General features: G+C 39.3%; 1 protein-coding gene across 5 annotated transcripts in view; it reads right to left on the reverse strand.

The window, feature by feature from the left end:
• Nucleotides 1-23,630, reverse strand: part of OPHN1 (oligophrenin 1) — a 519,936-nt gene that overhangs the window by 98,924 nt on the left and 397,382 nt on the right. For all 5 annotated transcript variants that reach the window (XM_025466070.3, XM_035711487.2, XM_035711488.2 and 2 more), the window contains 3 exons: nt 21,877-21,961; nt 17,637-17,695; nt 16,377-16,482 (listed from right to left, as the gene is read on the reverse strand). In XM_025466070.3, the coding sequence (XP_025321855.1) occupies nt 16,377-16,482; nt 17,637-17,695; nt 21,877-21,961 (250 nt within the window). The remainder of the gene's footprint in view (nt 1-16,376; nt 16,483-17,636; nt 17,696-21,876; nt 21,962-23,630) is intronic.

Here is a 23,630-nt window from a genome sequence, read left to right on the forward strand (position 1 = left end):
CTTCAAGCTGTATTACAAAGCTGTGATCATCAAGACAGTATGGTATTGGCACAAAAACAGACACATTGATCAATGGAGCAGAACAGAGAACCCAGAAATGGATCCTCAACTCTATGGTCAACTAATCTTTGTCAAAGTAGAAAAGAATATCCAATGGAAAAAAAGACATTCTCTTTAGCAGATCATGTTGGGACAATTGGACAGCCACAATCGAAGAATGGAACTAGAACACTTCCTTACCCCATACACAAAAATAAACTAAAAATGGATGAAAGACCTAAATGTGAGTCAGGAATCCATCAGAATCCTAGGAGAACCCTGGCAGCAACCTCTTTGATCTGGCCCACAGTAACCTCTTGCTAGACACATTTTCAAAGGCAAGGGAAATAAAAGTAAATGAACTACTGGGACTTCATCAAGATAAAAAGCTTTGGCACAGCAACGGAAATAGACAATGGAATGGGATAATCTTACAGAATGGGAGAATATATGTGCAAATGTCTTATCAGAAAATTGGCTAGTAACCAAAATGTATAAAGAACTTTGCAAACTCAACATCCAAAACCAAAAAATTTTGTCAAGAAATGGGTAGAAGAAATGAGTAGACATTTCTCCAAAGAAGATATACAAATGGGCAACAGACACAAGAAAAAATGCTCAACTTCAGTCAGCCTCAGGGAATTACTAATCAGAACCATAATGAGATCACCTCACACCAGTCAGAATGGCTAAAATTAACAATTCAGGAAACAACAGATGTTGGCAAGGATGTGGAAAAAGGGGAAAATTCTAACACTGTTGGTGGGAACATAAACTGGTACAACCACTCTGGAAAACAGTATGGAGGATTCTCAAGAAGTTACCTGCAATTAAACTGCTAGGTATGTATTGAAAGGATTCAAATAGAGTTATTTTAGGGGCACATGCAACCAAATGTTTATAACACCATAGCTACAATAGCCAAATATGGAAAAAGCCTATATTCCTCAAAAGAGGAATGTTTAAAGAAGTGATATATATATATATATAATGTAATATATATAATTATATATATAATATATATAATCGAAGTGCTATTATATATAATATATGTTATATATAATATATATAATTATATATATAAAACAATGTTAATATATAATTATTTATATAACATATATATAACATATAATATTATATATATTATATATATAATGGACTAAGCCATCAAAAAGAATGAAATCTTGGCATTTTCAGTGATGTGGATGGAACTAGAGGGCATTCTGCTAAACAAAATAAGTGATTTAGAATAAGACAAATATCAGATGATTTCATTCATATGTGGAATTTAAGAAAAAAAACAGATGAATATAGTGGAAGGGAATGAAAAATAAAATAAGATGAAATAGAGAGGGAGACAAACTATAAAAGAGTCTTAATCATAAGAAGCAAATTCGGGGTTGCTAGAAGGGCGGTGAGTGAGGGAGATGGCATAACTGGGTAATGGGGATTAAGGAGTACACTTGATATGAGTGGTCAGTGTTATATGACACTAATGAATCATTAAATTCTCCCTCTGAATACACTATATGTTAATTAAATTGAATTAATTGTTTTTAAATTGACATATCCCTAAGTAAAACTATGGAAAAGAAACTGAAGGTTGCTGGAGGGGAGGTAGGCGGGGAGTTGGGGTAACTGAGTGATGGGAATGAAGGAGGGCACATGATGTCAGGAACACTGGGTGTTATATGCAACTGATGAATTCCTGAAATCTATATCTGAAACTAATGATATTCTATGTGTTGGCTAATTCAATTTAAGTAAAAATTAAAAAAAAAATAAAATAAAAAAAGAAAAAGAAGACCTAAAAAAATAAAATCACAAATGACACGAGAGATTCCAATCAACACCAAAAAATAAAAAAAAATTATAAAAGAATATTATGAAAAAGAATATGTCAACAAATTGGACTATCTGGAAGAAACGGATAAATTCCTAGAAACATAAAATATTGGAGGTGGGGCAAGATGGCAGAGGAGTAGCACCCCCAAGTCACCTGTCCCTACCAACTTACCTAGATAACTTTAAAATCATCCTGAAGACCTACAAATTCGGCCTCAGATTTAAAGAGAGAACAGCTGGAATGCTACAGTGAGAAGAGTTCCCGCTTCTATCAAGGTAGGAAGATGGAAAAAAATAAATAAAAAAGCATCCATTGGGGAGGGGCCCCCTCGAGGAGCCAGGCTAAGGCTGGGCAGCAAGAGCCTCCAGGACAGGAAAGCCCAGTCCCGGTGAAACAGGAACTTTACTAATCTTCCTGGATGGAAAGGCGCTGGCAGGGAATTTGGGCAGGTTCCCAGGAGGGGCGGTTGAGCCCCCAAGTTCCCGGGGTCACTAACAAAGGAAGTGAGCCCACCCCGGGGGAGAGCGTGCCACACACCGCGCGGGCCAAGCTCTGTAAACGGTGGAGCACGTGCCCGGCAGGGTTCTGGGAGCAGCTCAGGCAGTGTCTCCAGCAGCGGCTCCGTGCAGAGAGGGCTGCGAGGACCCGGTAGTGTGATTCCAGCGGCGCAAGCCCCGGGGACCAAGGCACAGAGGGACACAGCCCAGGATCCGGTGCTACCCTTGGGACAGGCAGAGTCCTGGAGGACACAGGACAGCGAGGAAACTCCTGCCACCAGGTGGACCCAAGCTGTGCAGATCAGGGCCACATGCCCCTGGAGCATCCAGGCCCCTGCAGACTGGGAAACTGCAGTAGTTACTGCTGGAGCTGACTCCAGGGCTGGAGAGTTGGCCTCTGCCACGGATGTTCCTCCTGGTGTCACCTTGTGCCTGAGATTGAGTGGGGCCGCCAGGGAACAGGGGCCTCACAGGATAAACAGCTCCCACTGAACCATGCACCTGGCAGGGGGCGGGGCAGTTCCCCCAGGTGCACACACCTGAGAATCAGCACAGCAGGCCCATCACCCAGAAAAAGCTAGAAGGACAGGGGAAGAGTTTTTAACCAAGCAGTGCTGGAAAGCTCCAAGGGAAGTCGAGGGACATACAGTATATAAAATCAGAGGATAACCCTCCTTGTTTTTTGTTTGTTTGTTCGCCCCCCTTTTTTCCTTCCCCTTTTCCTTCCTTTTTCCAGTACAACTCGTTTTTAGCCACTCTACACTGAGCAAAATGACTACAAAGAACAACTCACCACAAAAGAAAGAATCAGAAATAGTACTCTCTGCCACAGAGTTACAGATTTTGGATTAAAATTCAATGTCAGAAAGCCAAATCAGAAGCACAATTATAAAGTTATTGGTGGCTCTGTAAAAAAGCATAAAGGAATCAAGAGACTTCATGACTGCAGAATTTAGATATAATCAGGCTGAAATTAAAAGTCAATTAAATGACATGCATCCAAACTGGAGGTCATAACGATGAGGGTTAATGAGGTAGAAGAACGAGTGAGTGACATAGAAGACAAGTTGATGGCAAGGAAGGAAGCTTAGGAAAAAAGAAAAACAAAAGATCATGAGGAAAGGTTAAAGGAAATAAATGACAGCCTCAGAAGGAAAAATCTACGTTTAATTGCGGTTCCCGAGGGCAGTGAAAGGGACAGAGGACCATAAAGTGTATTTGAACAAGTCATAATGAGAACTTCCTTAACTAAGGGAGGGAAACAGGCATTCAGATCCAGGAGATAGATTGCTCCTTAAAATCAATAAAAAAACATTCAACATCCCGACATTTCATAGTGAAACTTGCAAATTCCAAAGATAAAGAGAAGATCCTTAAAGCAGCAACAGACAAGAGATCCCTAACTTATACGGGGAGAAATATCAGATTAACAGCAGACCTTTCCACAGAGACCTGGCAGGCCAGAAAGGGCTGGCAGGATATATTCAGGGTCCGAAATGAGAAGAACCTGCAGGCAAGAATACTTTATCCAGCAAGGCTCTCATTCAGAATACAAGGAGATAAAGAGCTTCTAACATAGGCAGAAACTGAAAGAATCTGTGACCTCCAAACCAGCTCTACAAGAAATATTAAGGGGGACTCTGTAAAAGAAAGAGGAAGTCCAAGGAAACAATCCACAAAAACAGGGACTGAATAGGTATCATGATGACACTAAATTCGTATCTTTCAAAAGTAACTGTGAACATGAATGGGCTTAATGACCCCATCAAAAGGCGCAGGGTTTCAGACTACATATAAAAGCAAGACCCATCTATTTGCTGTCTACAAGAGACTCATTTTAGACCTAAGGACACCTACAACCTGAAAATGAAAGGTTGGAACCATTTACCATTCAAATGGCCCTCAAAAGAAAGCAGGGGTAGCCATCTTTATATCAGACAAACTAAAGTTTATCCCAAAGACGGTAGTAAGAAATGAAGGGGCACAATATATCATATATAAAGGATCTATCCAACAAGAGGACCTAACAATCATGAATATTTATGCCGTGAAAGTGGGAGCTGCCAAGTGTATCAATCAATTAATAACCAAAGTTAAGGCATATTTAGATAATAATACACTTATACTTGGTGACTTGAATATAGCGCTTTCTACAATCAACAGGTATTCTAAGCACAACATCTCCAAAGAAACAAGAGCTTTAAATGATACACTGGACTAGATGGATTTCACAGATATTTACAGAACTTTATATCCAATCGCAACTGAACACACATTCTTCTCAGGTGCACATGGAACTTTCTCCAGAATAGAACACAACTGGGTCACAAATCAGGTCTTAACCGATACCAAAAGATTGTGATCGTCCCCTGCATGTTTTCAGACCATAATCCTTTGAAACAAGACTAAATCACAAGAAGAAGTTTAGGATTTCTAACAAGTGGAGGTTAAGGACCATCCTGCTAAAAGATGAAAGGGTCAACCAGGAAATCAGGGAAGAATTAAAAAGATTCATGGAAACTAATGAGAATGAAGATACAACCATTCAAAATCTTTGGGATGCAGCAAAAGCAGTCCTGAGGGGAAATACATCGCAATACAAGCATCCATCCAAAAACTGTAAAGAACTCAAATGCAAAAGCTAACCTTGCCCCTAAAGGAGCTTGAGAAAAAAACAGCAAATAGATCCTACACCCAGCAGAAGTTAATAAAGATTCGAGCCGAACTCAATGAAATGGAGACCAGAAGAACTGTGGAACAGATTAACAAAACCAGGAGTTGGTTCTTTGAGAGAATTAATAAGAAGGATAAACCATTAGCAAGCCTTATTAAAAAGAAGAGAGAAAAGGCTCAAATTAATAAAATCATGAGTGAGAAAGGAGAGATCACCACCAATACCAAGGAAATAAAAACGATTTTAAAAATTTATTATGAGCAGCAATACGCCAATAAATTAGGCAATCTAGAAGAAATGGACACATTTCTGTAAAACCAAACTACCAAAACTGGAACAGGAAGAAATAGAAAACCTGAACAGGCCGATAACCAGGGAGGAAATTGAAGCATTCATCAAAAACCTCCCAAGCCACAAAAGTCCAGAGCCAGACGGCTTCCCAGGGGAATCCTATCAAACGTTTAAAGAAGAAACCATACCTATTCTACTAAAGCTGTTCGGAAAGATAGAAAGAGATGGAATACATCCAAACTCGATCTATGAGGCCAGCATCACCTTAATTCCAAAACCAGACAAAAACCCCACCAAAAAGTAGAAGTATAGACCAATATCCCTGATGAACACCGATGCAAAAATTATCAACAAGATAGTAGCCAATATGAGCAGAAGAGTTAGCTCAGCTATTTAGCGCCGCCTTCAGCCCAGGGTGTGATCCTGGGGACCTGGGATCGAGTCCCATGTCGGGCTCCCTGCAAGGAGCCTATTCTCCATCTGCCTGTCTCTGTCTCTGTCTGTCTGTCTCTCTCTCTGAGTGTGTCTCTCATGAATAAAGAAATCTTAAAAAAAAGATACAAGCCAATAGGATCCAATAGAACATTAAGAAGATTATTCACCATGACAAAGTGGGATTTATCCCCGGGATGCAAGGCTGCTTCAGCACTCCTAAAGCAATCACTGTGATTGATTATATCAGCAAGAGAAAAAAACAAGAATCATATGATCATCTCAATAGATGCAGAGAAAGCATTTGACAAAATACAGCATCCATTCCTGATCAAAACTCTTCAGAGTGTAGGGATAGAGCGCACATTCCTCAACATCTTTTTTTTAATAATAAATTTATTTTTTATTGGTGGTCAATTGGCCAACATACAGAATAACACCCAGTGCTCATCCCATCAAGTGCCCCCCTCACTGCCCGTCACCCATTCATCCCCACCCCCTGCCCTCCTCCCCTTCCACCACCCCTAGTTCGTTTCCCAGAGTTAGGAGTCTTTATGTTCTGTCTCCCTTTCTGGTATTTCTTACCCATTTCTTCTCCCTTCCCTTCTATTCCCATTAACTATTATTTATATTCCCCAAATGAATGAGAACATATAGTGTTTGTCCTTCTCCGATTGACTCATTTCACTCAGCATAATACCCTCCAGTTCCATCCACGTTGAAGCAAATGGTGGGTATTTGTCGTTTCTAATGGCTGAGTAATATTCATTGTATACATAAAGCACATCTTCTTCATCCATTCATCTTTCGATGGACACAGAGGCTCCTTCCAGAGTTTGGCTATTGTGGACATTGCTGCTATAAACATCGGGGTGCAGGTGTCCCAGCATCTCATTGCATCTGTATCTTTGGGGTAAATCCCCAGCAGGGCAATTGCTGGGTCGTAGGGCAGATCTATTTTTAACTCTTTGAAGAACCTCCACACAGTTTTCCAGAGTGGCTGCACCAGTTCACATTCCCACCAAGAGGGCAAGAGGATTCCCTTTTCTCCGCGTCCTCTCCAACATTTGTGGTATCCTGCCTTGTTAATTTTCACCATTCTCACAGGCGTGAGGTGGTATCTCATTGTGGTTTTGATTTGTATTTCCCTGATGGCAAGTGATGTGAAGCATTTTCTCGTGTGCGTGTGGCCATGTCTATGTCTTCCTCTGTGAGATTTCTGTTCATGTCTTTTGCCCAATTCATGATGGATTGTTTGTTTCTTTGCTGTTGAGTTTAATAAGTTCTTCAGAGATCTTGGAAACTAGCCCTTTATCTGATACGCCATTTGCAAATATCTTCTCCCATTCTGTAGGTTGTCTTTTAATTTTGTTGGCTGTATCCTTTGCTGTGCAAAAGCTTCTTATCTTGATGAAGTCCCAGTAGTTCATTTTTGCTTTTGTTTCTTTTGCCTTCGTGGATGTATCTTGCAAGAAGTTACTGTGGCCAAGTACAAAAAGGGTGTTGCCTGTGTTCTCCTCTAGGACTTTGATGGAATCTTGTCTCACATTTAGATCTTTCATCCATTTTGAGTTTATCTTTGTGTATGGTGCAAGAGAGTGGTCTCGTTTCATTCTTCTGCATGGGGATGTCCAATTTTCCCAGCACCATTTATTGAAGAGACTTTTTTCCAGTGGATAGTCTTTCCTCCTTTGTCGAATATTAGTTGACCATAAAGTTGAGGGTCCACTTCTAGATTCTCTATTCTGTTCCATTGATCTATATGTCTGTTTTTGTGCCAGTACCACACTGTCTTGATGACCACAGCTTTGTAGTACAACCTGAAATCTGGCATTGTGATGCACCCAGATATGGTTTTCTTTTTTAAAATTCCCCTGGCTATTCGGGGTCTTTTCTGATTCCACACAAATCTTAAAATAATTTGTTCTAACTCTCTGAAGAAAGTCAATGGTATTTTGATAGGGATTGCATTAATCGTGTAAGTTGCCCTGGGTAACATTGACATTTTCACAATATTAATTCCTCCAATCCATGAGCATGGAATATTTTTCCATCTCTTTGTGACTTCCTGAATTTCTTTCAGAAGTGTTCTATAGATTTGGGGTATAGATCCTTTACCTCTCTGGTTAGGTTTATTCCTAGGTATCTTATGCTTTGGGGTGCAATTTTGGAGAATGTTCCAGGATGTAAAGTTCTGTAGATATCTGTGAAATCCATCTGGTTCAGTGTATCATTTAAAGCTCTCGTTTCTGGGGCAGCCCCAGTGGCTCAGCAGTTTAGCGCTGCCTTCAGCCCAGGGCGTGATGCTGGAGACCAAAGATCGAGTCCCACGTCGGGCTCCCCACGTGGAGCCTGCTTCTCCCTCTGCCTGTGTCTCTGCCTCTCTCTCTCTCTCTTTCTGTCATGAATAAATAAATAAAATCTTAAAAAAAATAAATAAAGGTCTCGTTTCTTTGGAGATATTGTGTTATGAGACCTATCGAGTGTAGAAAGCGCTAGACTGAAGTCACCAAGTATAAGTGTATTATTATCTAAGTATGTCTTAACTTTGGTTATTAATTGATTGATACATTTGGCAGCTCCCACATTTGGGACATATATATTGAGGATTGTTAAGTACTCTTGTTGGATAGATCCTTTAAGTATGAGATAGTGTCCCTCTTCATCTCTCACTACAGTCTTCGGTGTCAATTTTAGTTTATCTGATATAAGGATGCCTACCTGTGCTTTTTTTGAGGACCATTTGAATGGTAAATGGTTCTCCAACCTTTCATTTTCAGGCTGTAGGTGTCCTTCTGTCTAAAATGAGTCTCTTGTAGACAGCAAATAGATGGGTCCTGCTTTTTTATCCAGTCTGACACCCTGCGCCTTTTGATGGGGTCATTAAGCCCGTTCATGTTCACAGTTACTATTGAAAGATATGAGTTTAGTGTCATCATGATATCTCCTCAGTCCTTGTTTTTGTGGATTGTTCCACTCAACTTCTTCTTAAAGGGGAATTTTAAGAGTCCCCCTTAAAATTTCTTGCAGAGCTGGTTTGGAGGTCACATATTCTTTCAGTTGCTGCCTGTCTTGGAAGCTCTTTATCTCTCCTTCCATTTTGAATGAGAGCCTTGCTGGATAAAGTATTCTTGGTTGCATGTTTGTCTCATTTAGGACCCTGAATATATCCTGCCAGCCCTTCCTGGCAGGCCAGGTCTCTGTGGAGAGGTCTGCTGTTACCCTAATACTCCTCCCCATAAAAGTCAGGGATTTCTTGTCTGCTTTAAGGACCTTCTCTTTATCTTTGGAATTTGCAAGCTTCAATATTAAATGTCGAGGTGTTGAACGGTTTTTATTGATTTTAGGGGGAGATCTCTCTATTTCCTGGATCTGAATGCCCGTTTCCCTCCCATATTAGGAAAGTTTTCATCTATGATTTGTTCAAATACATATTCTGGACCTCTGCCCCTTTTGGCGCCCTCGGGAACCCCAATTAAATGTAGGTTTTTCTTCCTCAGGCTGTCACTTATTTCCCTTAATCTATCCTCATGGTCTTTTAATTGTTTGTCTCTTTTTTCCTCAGTTTCCCTCTTTGCCATCAACTTGTCTTCTATGTCACTCACTCCTTCTTCCACCTCGTTAAACCTTGTCGTTAGGACTTCTAGTTTGGATTGCATCTCATTCCATTGATTTTTAATTTCTGCCTGATTAGCTCTAAATTCTGTAGTCATGAAGTCTCTTGAGTCCTTTATGCTTTATTCTAGAGCCACCAGTAGCTGTATAATAGTGCTTCGGAATTGGCTTTCTGACATTGATTCGTAATACAGATTTTGTAACTCTGTGGGAGAGAGAACTGCTTCTGTTTCTTTCTTTTGAGGTGAGGTTTTCCTTCTAGTCATTTTGCTCAGTGCAGAGTGGCCAAAAAGAAGTGTTGGAAAAGGAGAAAAAGAGAGGAGAGAAAGAAGGAAAGAAAAGAGAGAAAGAAAAAAGAAAAAAGGAAGAAAAAAAGAAAAAAAGAGAAGAAAAAGAGAAAAAAAGGGCGGGGGAAGCAAACAGTAATCAAAAAGCAAAAAAATAAAAATAAAAATAAAAATAAAGAAAAAGAAAAAAAAAAAAAAACCATGGGGAGTATCTTCTGATTCTGTATGCTTAAGTCCCTTGAATTCCCCTGGAACTTGTCAGTCTAGCTAGTCTTCTGGGAGAGGGCCCTGTTGTGGTGATTTTCAGGTGTTAGCACTTGGGGGAGCTGCTCTGCCCCCTGCCTGGTGCAGGGCTCAGTGGGGGTTGTTTACCCCATGAGGCCCCAGGAGGAACAACCACAGTGGCGGCGGCCAGCTCTGGAGCCCTGGATTCAGCTCCTGCAGTAACTACAGAGCTCTCCGCCTGCAGGGGCCTGGATGCTCTGGGGCGGGGCGGCTGATCTGCTCAGCTCGGGGCAGGAGCGTCCTTGCTGTCCTGGTCCCTCCTGGCCTCTGCCTGTTCCAGGGGGGAGGTCGGATCCTGGGCTCAGTCCCCAGCGACCTGTGCTCCCGGGCCTGCTCTGTTGAGATTCGTGCTCCCTGCCACCGAGCAGCCCCCTCCGCGGAGCCGCCGCCCAAGCCCCTCCAAGCTGCTACGGGGTCCAGCCGTGTGCGCGCTGCAGCCCTTTAGGGAGTTCCCACACTCTCCCCGGAGCGCAGGTGTCTGTTAGTGTCCCAGGCAGCCTGAGGGCATCCCCGCACTCCTGGGGTCTTTCTCTAACTCCTTGGGAGTGCCTCCTGCCCGGGAAGATTGGTGAAGCTCCTGCTTCTCTGGGTTGGTGCTTCCCTGTCTTGGGGGGCACTCGCCGGCCTTAGCCCGGCTCCTCTTGGGGCCCCTCCCCCTTGGATGCCTTTTGTTTCTTTATTTCTTTTTTCCCCGTCTTCCTACCTTGATGGAAGCATCAACTCTTCACACTAGCATTCCAGCTGTTCTCTCTTTAAATCTCAGGCCAAATTCATAGATTTTCAGGATGATTTGAAGGTTATCTAGGTAATTTGGTGGGGACAGGTGACTTGGGGACCCTACTCTTCCACCACCTTGCCCCTCCCTCTCTCCCCCTCAGCATCTTAAAAGCCATCTACGAAAGGCCCACAGCAAATATCATTCTCAATGGGGAAGCACTGGGAGCCTTTCCCTTAAGATCAGGAACAAGACAGGGATGTCCACTCTCACCACTGCTATTCAACAGAGTACTAGAAGTCCTAGCCTCAGCAATCAGACAACAAAAAGAAATAAAAGGCATTCAAATTGGAAAATAAGAAGTCAATCCCTCCCTCTTCGCTGATGACATGATACTTTACGTAGAAAACCCAAAAGATTTGCTGTCTATAGGAGACTCATTTTAGACCTAAGGACACCTATAGCCTGAAAATGAAAGGTTGGAGAACTATTTACCATTCAAACGGTCCTCAAAAGAAAGCAGGGGTAGCCATCCTCATATCAGATGAATTAAAGTTTATCCCAAAGACGGTAATAAGAGATAAAGAGGGACAGTATATAATACTTAAAGGATCTATCCAACAAGAGGACCTAACAATCATGACTATTTATGTCCCGAATGTGGGAGCTGCCAGGTGTAGCAATCAATTAAAAACCAAAGTTAAGACATAGATAATAATACACTTATACTTGGTGACTTGAACACAGCACTTTCTGTAATCCAAAGATCTTTTAAGCACAATATCTCCAAAGACACAAGAGCTTTAAATGATACACTGGACCAGAAGGATTTCACAGATATTTACAGAACTTTACATCCAAACCCAACTGAATACACATTCTTCTCACGGGCACATGGAACTTTCTCCAGAATAGATGACATACTGGGTCACAAATCAGGTCTTAACCAATACCAAAAGATTGGGATCGTCCCCTGCATGTTTTCTGACCATAATGCTTTGAAACTAGAACAAAACCACAAGAAGAAGTTTGGAAGGATTTCAAATTCGTGGAGTTTAAAGACCATACTGCTAAAAGATGAATGGGTCAGCCTGAAAATCAGAGAAGAATTAAAAAGATTCATGGAAAATAATGAGAATGAAGATACAACCGTTCAAATCTTTGGGATACAGCAAAAGCAGTCCTGAGGGGGTAATATATCGCAATACAAGCATCCATTCAAAAACTGGAAATAACTCAAATGCAAAAGCTAACCTTGCACCTAAAGGAGCTGGAGAAATTACAGCAAATAAAACGTTCACCCAGCAAAGAAGAGAGTTAATAAATGCTGGAGCAGAACTCAATGAAATAGAGACCAGAAGAAGTGTGGAACAGATTAACAGAACCAGGAGTTGGTTCTTTGTTTTTTTTTTTTTTTTTTTTTTTTATTCTTTGAAAGGATTAGTAAGATAGAGAAAAAATTAGCCAGCCTTATTAAAAAGAAGAGAGAAAAGGCTCAAATTAATAAAATCATGAATGAGAAGGGAGAGATCACCACCAACACCAAGGAAATAAAAACGATTTTAAAAACTTATTATGAGCAGCAATACGCCAATAAATTAGGCAATCTAGAAGAAATGTGTCCATTTCTGGAAAACCACAAACGACCAAAACTGGAACAGGAAGAAATAGAAAACCTGAACAGGCTGAACAGGCTGATAACCAGGGAGGAAATTGAAGCAGTCATCCAAAACCTCCCAAGACACAAAAGTCCAGGGGAAGATGGCTTCCCTGGGGAATCCTATCAAACGTTTAAATAAGAAACCATACCTATTCTACTAAAGCTGTTCCGAAAGACAGAAAGAGATAGAATACTTCCAAACTCAATTTATGAGGCCAGCATCACCTTAATTCCAAAACCAAAGACCCCACCAAAAAGGAGAATTATAGATCAATATCCCTGAGGTACACATATGCAAAAATTCTCAACAAGGTACTAGCCAATAGGATCCAACAATACATTAAGAAGATTATTCACCATGACCAAGCGGGATTTATCCCCAGGATGCAAGTGTGGTTCAACACTCGTAAAACAATCACTGTGATAGATCATATGAGCAAGAGAAAACACAAGAAGCATATGATCCTCTCAATAGATGCAGAGAAAGCATTTGACAAAATACAGTATCCATTCCTGATCAAAACTCTTCAGAGTGTAGGGATAGAGGGAACATTCCTTAGCATCTTAAAGTCCACCTACGAAAGGCCCACAAAAAATATCATTCTCAATGGGGAAGCATTGAGAGCCTTTCCCCTAAGATCAGGAACATAACAGGGATGTCCACTCTCACCACTGCTATTCAACAGAGTACTAGAAGTCCTAGCCTCAGCAATCAGGCAACAAAAAGAAATAAAAGGCATTCAAATTGGCAAAGAAGAAGCCAAACTCTCCCTTTTCGCAGATGACAGGATAGTGTACAGAGAAAACCCAAAAGACTCCTCCCTAAGATTGCTAGAACTGACAGCAATTTGGCAGTGTGTCAGGATACACAATCAATGCCCAGAATTCAGTGGCATTTCTATACACTAACAATGAGACTGAAGAAAGAGAAATGAAGGAGTCAATCCCATTGAAAATTGCACCAAAAGCAGAAGATACCTAGGAATACACCTAACTGAAGAGGTAAAGGATCTATACCCTAAAAACTACAGAAAACTTCTGTAAGACATTGAGGAAGACACAAAGAGATGGAAAAATATTCCATGCTCATGGATTGGAGGAATTAATATTGTGAAAATGTCAATGCTACCCAGGGCAACTTACACGATTAATGCAATCCCTATCAAAATACCATGGACTTTCTTCAGATAGTTGGAACAAATCATCTTAAGATTTGTGTGGAATCAGAAAAGACCCCGAATAGCCAGGGGAATATTAAAAAAGAAAACCATAGCTGGGGGCATCACAATGCCAGATTTCAGGTTGTACTACAAAGCTGTGGTCATCAAGACAGTGTGGTACTGGCACAAAAACAGACACATAGATCAATGGAACAGAACAGAAAATTCAGAAGTGGACCCTCACCTTTATGGTCAACTAATATTCGACAAAGCAGGAAAGACTATCCACTGGAAAAAAGACATTCTCTATAATAAATGGTCCTGCAAAAATTGGACATCCACATGCAGAAGAATGAAACTAGACCACTCTCTTTCACCATACACAAAGATAAACTCAAAATGGATGAAAGATCTAAATGTGAGACAAGATTCCATCAATATCCTAGAGGAGAACACAAGCAACACTCTTTTTGAACTTGTCCACAGCAACTTCTTGCAAGCTACATCCATGAAGGCAAGAGAAACAAAAGCAAGAAAGAATTATTGGTATTTCATCAAGATTAGAAGCTTCTGCACAGCAAAGAAACAGTCAACAAAACTCAAAGACAACCTACCGAATGGGAGAAGATATTTGCAAATGACGTAGCAGATAAAGGGCTAGTATCCAAGATCTATAAGGAACTTATTAAACTCAACAGCAAAGAAACAAACAATCCAATCATGAAATGGGCAAAAGACATGAACAGAAATCTCACAGAGGAAGATTTAGAGCATGGCCAACAAGCACATGAGAAAATGCTCCGCATGACTGGCCATCAGGGAAATACCAATCAAAACCACAATGAGATACCACCTCACACCAGTGAGAATGGTGAAAATTAAAAAGACAGGAAACAACAAATGTTGGAGAGGAAGTGGAGAAAGGTGAACCCTCTTGTCCTGTTGGTGGGAATGTGAACTGGTGCAGCCACTCTGGAAAACTGTATGGAGGTTCCTCAAAGAGTTAAAAATAGATCTGCCCTACGACCCAGCAATTGCACTGCTGGGGATTTACCCCAAAGATACATATGCAGTGAAACGCCGAGACACCTGCATCCCAATGTTTATAGCAGCAATGTCCGCAATATCCAAACTGTGGAAGGAGCCTCGGTATCCATCGAAAGATGAATGGATAAAGAAGATGTGGTCCATGTATACAATGGAATATTACTCAGCCTTTAGAAATGACAAATACCCACCATTTGCTTCGACGTGGATGGACCTGGAGAGTATTATGCTGAGTGAGATAAATCAATTGGAAAAGGACAAACATTATATGATCTCATTCATTTGGGGAATATAACATTTAGTGAAAGGGAATAAAGGGAAAGCAGAAAAAAATGAGTGAAAATATCAGTGAGGGTGACAAAATATGAGAGACACCTACTTCTGGGAAATGGACAAGGGGTAGTGGTAGGGGAGGTGGGTGGGTGGTTGGGGTGACTGGGTGATGGGCACTGAGGGGGGCACTTGGCAGGATGAGCACTGTGTGTTATGCTATATGTTGGCAAATTGAACTCTATTTTAAAAAATTAAAAAGAAAAAGAATCAGTGATAATGTGGAACTCAAACCCAATTTCTCTTTCCCCTAGGGCAACTTCAAATTAATATAAAAATGATTATGTGCTGATTTTTGTACTTTCACTGAGAATATCACAAATTTTGGGAAGAAATTGCCTCTTAATGATCTTTATTAGCCCAAATTACAAATACTGACAATAAATATAAAAGGCATCCTCTTCTTAACTCTGCCTATTTATCTACATTGTGTCTTTTATGCTCGTTTGTTATAGAAGCATTAAAAAAAACATAGAATGTGAGAGCTGCATTGAATATTTGTGATGTCTCATTATGTCACAGCAAAACCTGAGATCCAGAGATGTAAAATTTATCACAGGGGGAGGCCAGGAGGACCATTTAGCCTGGAGTCTCACTTTCACTAAGGGCTCCAAGTTTAGGTATTTGAGATATTCTCCAAAACGTTTGATTACTGCATTTTTGCATGATGATGGCTTTATTTTGAAAAATAGACACATGTAAAATTCATTGCAATTTTTCTAAGCTTGTTGTCTCATTTTGTACTTTTTAATATATACCAGGAGATGCCTTGAGAGTGACCTTCCCATGATTGTCAAGAAACCTAGTAGCAGAACTGACACCAGAACCCAGATTTGCTAATCCATAGTCAGAGTGCTTTCTGCTACACCATACTGCTTCATAAGAGCCAGTTGCTGGCCTTTTATAAGTTAAGTTAATTCATCTTTATCTACAAATTTGAATCCTCTGTCCAAAAAGAACCACCCACACCACTTAAACTCACCAGTTCATCACTAGGCCTACTCTCTCTAATACTGTCTTTTCTCCCTGCCATACCCAAGCAAACAGTTGACCACCATCTTAATAATAAGTCCCATTTCTTGAGAATCTCCTATGTGCTATGCACTTTATCTGTGTTAATTCACATCCATAAAACAATCCTGCAATACTATTTTCATTTTACGGATGACTGAACAGAGAGAGGCTAAGAGAGGTTTATCTAAGATTATGCAGCTAAATAAATGGTATACCTGGAATTTAAAACCAAGTTTATCTGACTGCAAACTGTGCGTTCTGCCCACTTTACCTAATATTACTCTTTAACTCATGCATAATGACTCTGGGAGGACATATATAAGGATCAAGGCAAAATCACCTTCTTTATAGAGCATTCAGCTTGTCAAGAATAAAACAGCTGGTAGCTGGGATTTAATGATCTGACAGACACTTTCTCTGCAGTTCTACCCTGTCGGCCAGTCCTCTAATAGAAACTCTTCCTGAAAACCCAGAAGCTACTTACTTGACCAAATGTCTTATAAGAAGTTCCAGCATCTCTCGGTTCTTTTCAGGTAGCTTATATACCAGGGAGTGAATGGCTCCCAGGCGGTAATCCAGGTTGTCAGACTCTGAGAGAGAACAGAGAGAGATAGTTTTGCCTTTTGGGCAACTGGATCAATCAAACTTTCATATATACACACAAACATACACACACACACACACACACACACACACACACAATCAGAAACACAGAGAGATGAAATGAAACAGAGATAAACAGGTACAGAGAAACAATGGCAATGAGAGACCAAGAAAAAAAAGACACTGAGATGGAGAGAAAGACAAAGAGACCAAAATGCAAAAAGAGGGATAAAAACAAAGAAATAGGCCTAGAAAAAATGAAAAACAAAAAGAAGAGAGATCAGAAAGACAAGAACATAAGACCATTTCTGAGGAAGTCATAGTTCTAGGTACATCAGGATGTTCTAAAGTTCCACATGTAAACTTCCATTGGAAACTCTTGCCCATCCATCTTTTTGTGGTGCTGGGACATATACTGCTACCTCTAGGTTTATGTAAAAATCACTGAGACAGCTCAGAGTAAGGATCAAAGGTCCCATTCCTCAACAACAATTCATTATGAGGTCAAGTCCTCTGAATATTTTCCTGCACACCACAGACAGCACAGAGTAGTAGAAGGGCCATGTAGAGATAGGGAGGGATACTCATACAGTGGCTTTAGCCAAAACTTTTAATACTTCTTCAGCTGCCAAGTTTTGGGTTGATTCTATATGCCTTATTCCTTGTGGAATGCTTCACCTTCACTTTCAGTTTTATCATCTAGAAAATATGATTCTAGCACTAATAGATTAGGAGTAATAATTCATTCACAGCACAAATGGAAAGCATTTGAAAAGGAAAAGTTATGAAAAAAGCTAAAACAGCAACTATAATGGAACCATTTTGCTGTTCCCTAGTTATGTGAGCCAATGCTCTTCTTGTTCTGATGAAAGAGGCACAGTTGATAAAGCCTTCTCATCTGTCACATCCCTCATGTTAGCCAGTTTTCTCCAATTTACTCAACCTACATTGATTTATGGAAAATAGTGAAACACTTTAGCTAGACAGCAAGCAAGAATACTCTCACTTGGAAGTGGATGAAATCTATGGATAGGTTTGTTTTTCCCCCCTCACTTTCTCTCAAGAAATTTTCTAGGTTCATTGCCGTGAACATCATTAAGAAGTGAAGACAACACAATTAACTAGTAACATAAATACTTACTGGCAGCAGAGACCAGATCTTTGTGAAGTCTATAGGTCATGACAGGTTCAGAAAGATTCCTGAAATTAATGAAGACTGTAAGTTCCTTTGGGGAGGAAATAACCAGGCATTGTATTTTCAGTTCCGCGGGCAGCAAGGCTTAAGTTTCTGATCCCTATTGCTTAGTGTGACTACATGCATTTCTCTCTTCACCTGAAACTTTGTCAGAGGGATGTTAGTTACCTGAAACTTTGTCAGAGGAATGTTAGTTACTAGTTACTTACTAGTAATTCAATAAAATACCTGCAAAAGTATAGGCCAATTGGTCTGGCAAGGTCTGTAATTAATTCCCAAAAGTGAAAGGAGTCACAAACCAGTCCTGAAAAATTCCATAGTGGACCCACTCTGAATGCTGCTATAAAGTCCTCACAGTTTGATAGTTCCTTAGTTTTCAAACTGTGAGATGGAGCAGTTATCCAAATCCCAGTTTAATATAAGAGGAGAAAATTGAGGCCCAAAAGATTTCTTTATTTAGTAAAAAAAAAAATATTGGCTGAGCACCTACATTACTTGAGATTGTGCCAGATATTTGGGATCCAGAGATGAGTAAGATAGACCCCAAACCTTCAAGGAGCTAACAGTCTAGTTGAGAAGCATGCCATATACAAAATTTGCAATGTAAAAGGATGAATGTGATGATAAAATAAAGTTAGGTGGTGGTGGCTCGGAAAAAAATATAATCCCCTTATAATAATAGTAAATGCTTCACTGTTCTAAGTGATTTGCATATATTTATTTACTATTTTAATCCTCATGACAACCATGTAACATATTGCTATTATCTCCATTTTATAAATGGGGAAACTGAAGTTCAGAAAAGTTAAATAATTCATCCAAGGCCTCATATAGCCAGTAAGTGACAGAACTAGGCAGTCTGTCCTGAGTCTATGCTCTTAATCACTGTTATACTTACTGTTTCCCACTGCTATTATTGTAGCAGTTAAGAGATAATAAAGGCCTAAACAAAAATAGTGGCATCGGAGATAGAAAGAAATGATGAAGTAAATTATTTAAAAGACATTAAAGACAGAACTTCTTTAAATGATTGGGTATACTGGTGAGGGAGAAGTCATCTGATTTGGGATACTGGATGGAACAGAAATGGATTCAGAAGGAAGTGGAGATGCTAAGCCAGAGGGACTTTTGGGGTAACCAAAGGGAGAGGTCTATTAGGTAGATGGATAGAATGCCCTTCCAGATCTGAGAAGTAAATAAGAAAATCACAAACCTAGGTGAATGGTTAAAACCACAGAACAGATACCACTGCTCAAGGAGAGATGGCCAACTCATAGCCAACAGCTACATGAGGCTCTCCATGTATTATTTGTCCAGAATAGTATATAAAAAAGAAATGGAATTGTATCATTATCAGACTATAAGAAATTGAGGTATTTCACATAAAAATCTGTATTTTCTCCCTCTCTTGAAAAAATTGAAAGATCTGGCTATATTGGGCCTATATGGTTATTTGTGGAAGTAAATAATATTGCTGATTATATATAAACAAAGGGACCATCATGCAAATACAGGTTCAATAAGCAATGTTTTAATATGAAAGTACTCCACTTCATTCATTTTTCATGTCCTGGTCCCTGTGGATATTTGAATTTTACATCCCTCTGTTATAGTAAAAAGAGAAGAGAATCCTGGGAAATATCAGGTAGAAAGTTCACAAAGAAGACTGCTAAAAATGGCCAAAAAGGTATGAGGAAAGCCAAAAGCAAGTGATAAAGTAGAATCCAAAAGAGGAGAAAGTTTCAAGGAGGACTTGTTAACAGCTTCAAATGCTACAAAAAAAAAAAAAAACTTCAAGTAAGTTAAAGACTGATAATTGTCCATTGTGTTTATAATTGAGGGAATAACTAGTGATCTTGGCAAGAGCAGTGGCAGTAGAGCAGAGTTGGGAGGGAGATTGAAATGGGAGCAAACTGGGAAGTTAAGAAGTAGAGACCCTGAGTGTATATTACTTCATATACTGAAGCTTGGAGAAGAAGGCATGAAGTATCTGCCTATTAGGCAATCTCATCAAGCTCCTGCCTTCCAATTATCATCTATATTATCAATGATTCACAAATCTTTAGCTCAAGCTCAAAATTCTTCTCTGAATTCATTCTCATATAGGTAGTTGCTGACTTAATATCTTGCCCCAATTTCTTCAGGGAACCCAAATTTGACATATCTAAAGCCCAACTTGTCATCTCACTTACATCTAGTCTTTTTCTTCTGTTTCTCAAATCTGTAAATGTATGGCCACCATTTGGATGTATGGGCCAGAAACATGGAAGTAACTCCTTGATCTCCATCTCCCATTCTCAGATATAAATTTATTCATTAAATTTCTTGAATATGCTTACTTCCACAATCTATACTGCTACTCCCTAGCTCAAGCAGAAGCATCATTTCTTTCATGGACCACAGCAATAGCCTACTAATTGGTTTCTACCTCTACCTATTTTGATTCCCTCTAATAGCTCTCTATTTTTTTTTAATTTTTTTAAAATTTATTTATTTATTTATTTATGATAGTCAGAGAGAGAGAGAGAGAGAGAGAGAGGCAGAGACACAAGCAGAGGGAGAAGCAGGCTCCATGCACCGGGAGCCCGATGTGGGATTCGATCCCGAGCAATCTCTATTTTTTAATGAAAATCTCATCATGTAATCTGCTTAGAATCTCTCAATTCATTCTCATTCCTTTTAAAATAAATCCGACTCCAATTCTTACAATGACCCATATGATCTTGCATGATCTGGCTCTTAATATCTCTCCCTCGCTCTGTCAATACTCTGTCTATACTGGTAGATGTGGTTTCTTGATGGTGTCATTCTCTCTTGTGCTTCAAGGCCTTTGCATATTCAATTCTCTCTGTCTGGAACTGCCTCCTCTCAGCTAACTCCAAGTTATAATTCAAACCTCAGTTCAAACAACAACCAGAATATATGCCTTCATAGCACCTTGCACCTTTTCTTCAGAGTACTTATTATGGTTTGTTATATTTGTATGATTATTTGTTTTTTTTCTGCCCTCCTAACTGGATTATAACCTTTTAAAATCCAGAGACCATATCTATTCAGAACCATATGCCTACTGCCCAGCATTACTGTCAATGCTGGGCAGAACCAATGCCTACTGTCAATTTCCTCATCTGTAAAATTAGTATGATACCACCTACTGTAATACGATTGTAAATATATACATATATATATAATCAATGTGAACAACTAAAACACTGCTTAGCACAGAATAAACCCTCTAACAATAGTACATTTCTTCTTTGCAGATGCCAGATAAACACTCCTGGAAAGAGCATTCATGTTTATATAAAGTTCTAAGATGATACTATAGCAGAAGGTCATTTAACAGCAATATACGGGACCCAACTTCTTTTGGATTAATGATATTCAAGTATCTATCCTAAATTCCCAAAGAGTAAAATAATTGAAAAAAAAAAGACATTTAGTAAATAAATTATGGTACATACCATTGGACATAAAGAATGGTAAGAAATGAATGAGTTTAAAAAGTATATGTCCCCCCTAAAAAAGTATATGTCCCAAATAATTTTGCATAATATAAATTTATGCCATTGAACTAAACGATATATTTATTACCACTGTGCATCATCAAATTTTGCTGCTAAGGTAAATTTTGTTTTCCTATTATTGTCATTTCATTCAGTTCTAACATTTGTATGGTTGTATTTTCCTGGTTTTTTAAGAATTTCTATTATATAGAATAAAGCATGAAATATGACACATAACACATGAACACATATTATGTTTGTATAAATACAATTTAATATTTCAAAATAATTATTCAACAATACATGTTTTTTTTTTTCAACAATACATGTTAACAAACTTGAATTATCCTATGTTCTGTTGTCACATTGTGACATCACTCTGTGCACAACGGCAAAATTTCCATTAATTTAAGGGTATGATTTTAAAAATAAACATTTTCTCCAAGAAATCATTTTTCAATAATAATTCTTCTATTTTGATGCTTCACTTGCCTAAATTCCCGGATTAAAGGTCTTCTAATGCACATTCTTTTTTCATGGAAATCCTTTTCACTCTTTTTCTTCAGCAATCCTATCTAATCTCCTGATACTGTGACCACATAAGCTCCAATCTCCATCCAAATTTCATTTAATTTCATTTCGACAATGAAAAACAAAGTCTCAAATTGTATCAGGCATACCTGAGGTAGAATTTCAAAGAGCTGGTTATTGTCTTAATATCCCAGTCACTAATATGAAAATCAACATCTCCTGGGCATTTAGGATCTATTTTGAGGAAAAAGGAAAAAAAGGAAAAAAGTTAATGCTCCAAAACTTCTTAATTTTTACCCTTTTAAAGGAAAAATAAAGTGGGACACCCAAGTGGTGCAGTGAGTTAATCATCAGACTCTTGGTTTCTGCTTGGGTCATGATCTCAGGGTCATGGGATAGAGCCTAGGGTTGGGCTCTGTGCTCAGTGCAGAGTATGCTTGGAACCCTTTCTCCATCTTGCTCTGCCCCTCCCACTATTCTCTCTCTCTCTAAAGTAAATAAGTAAAATATTTAAAAAAGAAAAAGAAAGTACATTATATTTTAAAAAGATAGTTACTCTACCCAGTTTTCAAGAGATGAAAATTCTGTACCACAAACACATCTCTGATGTCTCAAAAATCCCCTTGCATTCCAGACAGGCATGCAAGAAGCTTGGAAATAATTTCTTCCACCCAAATAATAAGAAAAAAAGTATAAAAAACTGAAAATCAACTCTGCTTAAACCCATCAGAGAACTGAGGTCATAAACAAACTACTGTACTAAAAACCAAAGAGAGACAGGCAGATCTAGGAAAAAAAAACTTATTACAGCAGAGGCCCAGGAGCAGAAAACTCCTTGGGAACCACTACAGGGTTGGAAAAACTTAATCTGCAATTGATAAATTGCTGGAAACTCAGTGTGGACAAGTTTGAGAGCTAAAAATTATAAGGGGGCCAGGGAGACTTGCATTCTTTTGTGAATTTTACCTCCAGGAGTCCTATCAGGTTGTCACAGTAAAGATCTGAGAAAAATTCACTCATGTTTCTGTGCTTCTTTTTATTAAAAGAAAGGACAGGGATCCCTGGGTGGCGCAGCGGTTTAGCGCCTGCCTTTGGCCCAGGGCGCGATCCTGGAGACCCAGGATCGAATCCCACGTCAGGCTCCCTGCATGGAGCCTGCTTCTCCCTCTGCCTATGTCTCTGCCTCTCTCTCTCTGTGATGACTATCATAAATAAATAAAATTAAAAAAAAAAAAAAGAAAGGACAAGAACCATATGACCCTCTCAATAGATGCAGAAAAAACATTTGACAAAATACAGCATCCTTTCTTGGTTAAAAAACTCTCAGCAGTGTAGGGATAGAGGGAACATGGCTCAATATCAGAAAAGTCATATATAAAAGACCCACAGTGAATATCATCCTCAATGGGGAAAAACTGAAAGCTTTTCCTCTAAGATCAGGAACATGACAGGGATGTCCATTCTCACCACTGTTGTTCAACATAGTACTACAATTCCTAGCCTCAGCAATCAGACAACAAAAAGGAAAAAAAAAAGGCATCTGAATCAGCAAAGAAGTCAAACTCTCACTTTTGGCAGATGACATGATTCTCTACTAGAAAACCCAAAAGACTCCACCCCAAAATTGCTAGAACTGATAGAATTCAGCAAATTCACAGATATAAAATCAATGCACAGAAGTCACTCGCATTTATATACACTAACAATGACACAGCCAGAAGAGAAATCAAGAAATTGATCTCATTAACAATTGCACCATAAACCTGATACCTAGGAATAAACCTAACCAGAGGATCTATATTCTGAAAACTCTAGAACACTTATGAAAGGAATTGAGGAAGTCAAAAAGAAATGGAAAAACATTCTATGCTCAAATGTCCATGCTACCCAGAGCAATCTACAC

The sequence above is a fragment of the Canis lupus genome, chromosome X, assembly GCF_003254725.2.
Source record: "Canis lupus dingo isolate Sandy chromosome X, ASM325472v2, whole genome shotgun sequence".
Lineage (NCBI taxonomy): Eukaryota > Metazoa > Chordata > Mammalia > Carnivora > Canidae > Canis > Canis lupus.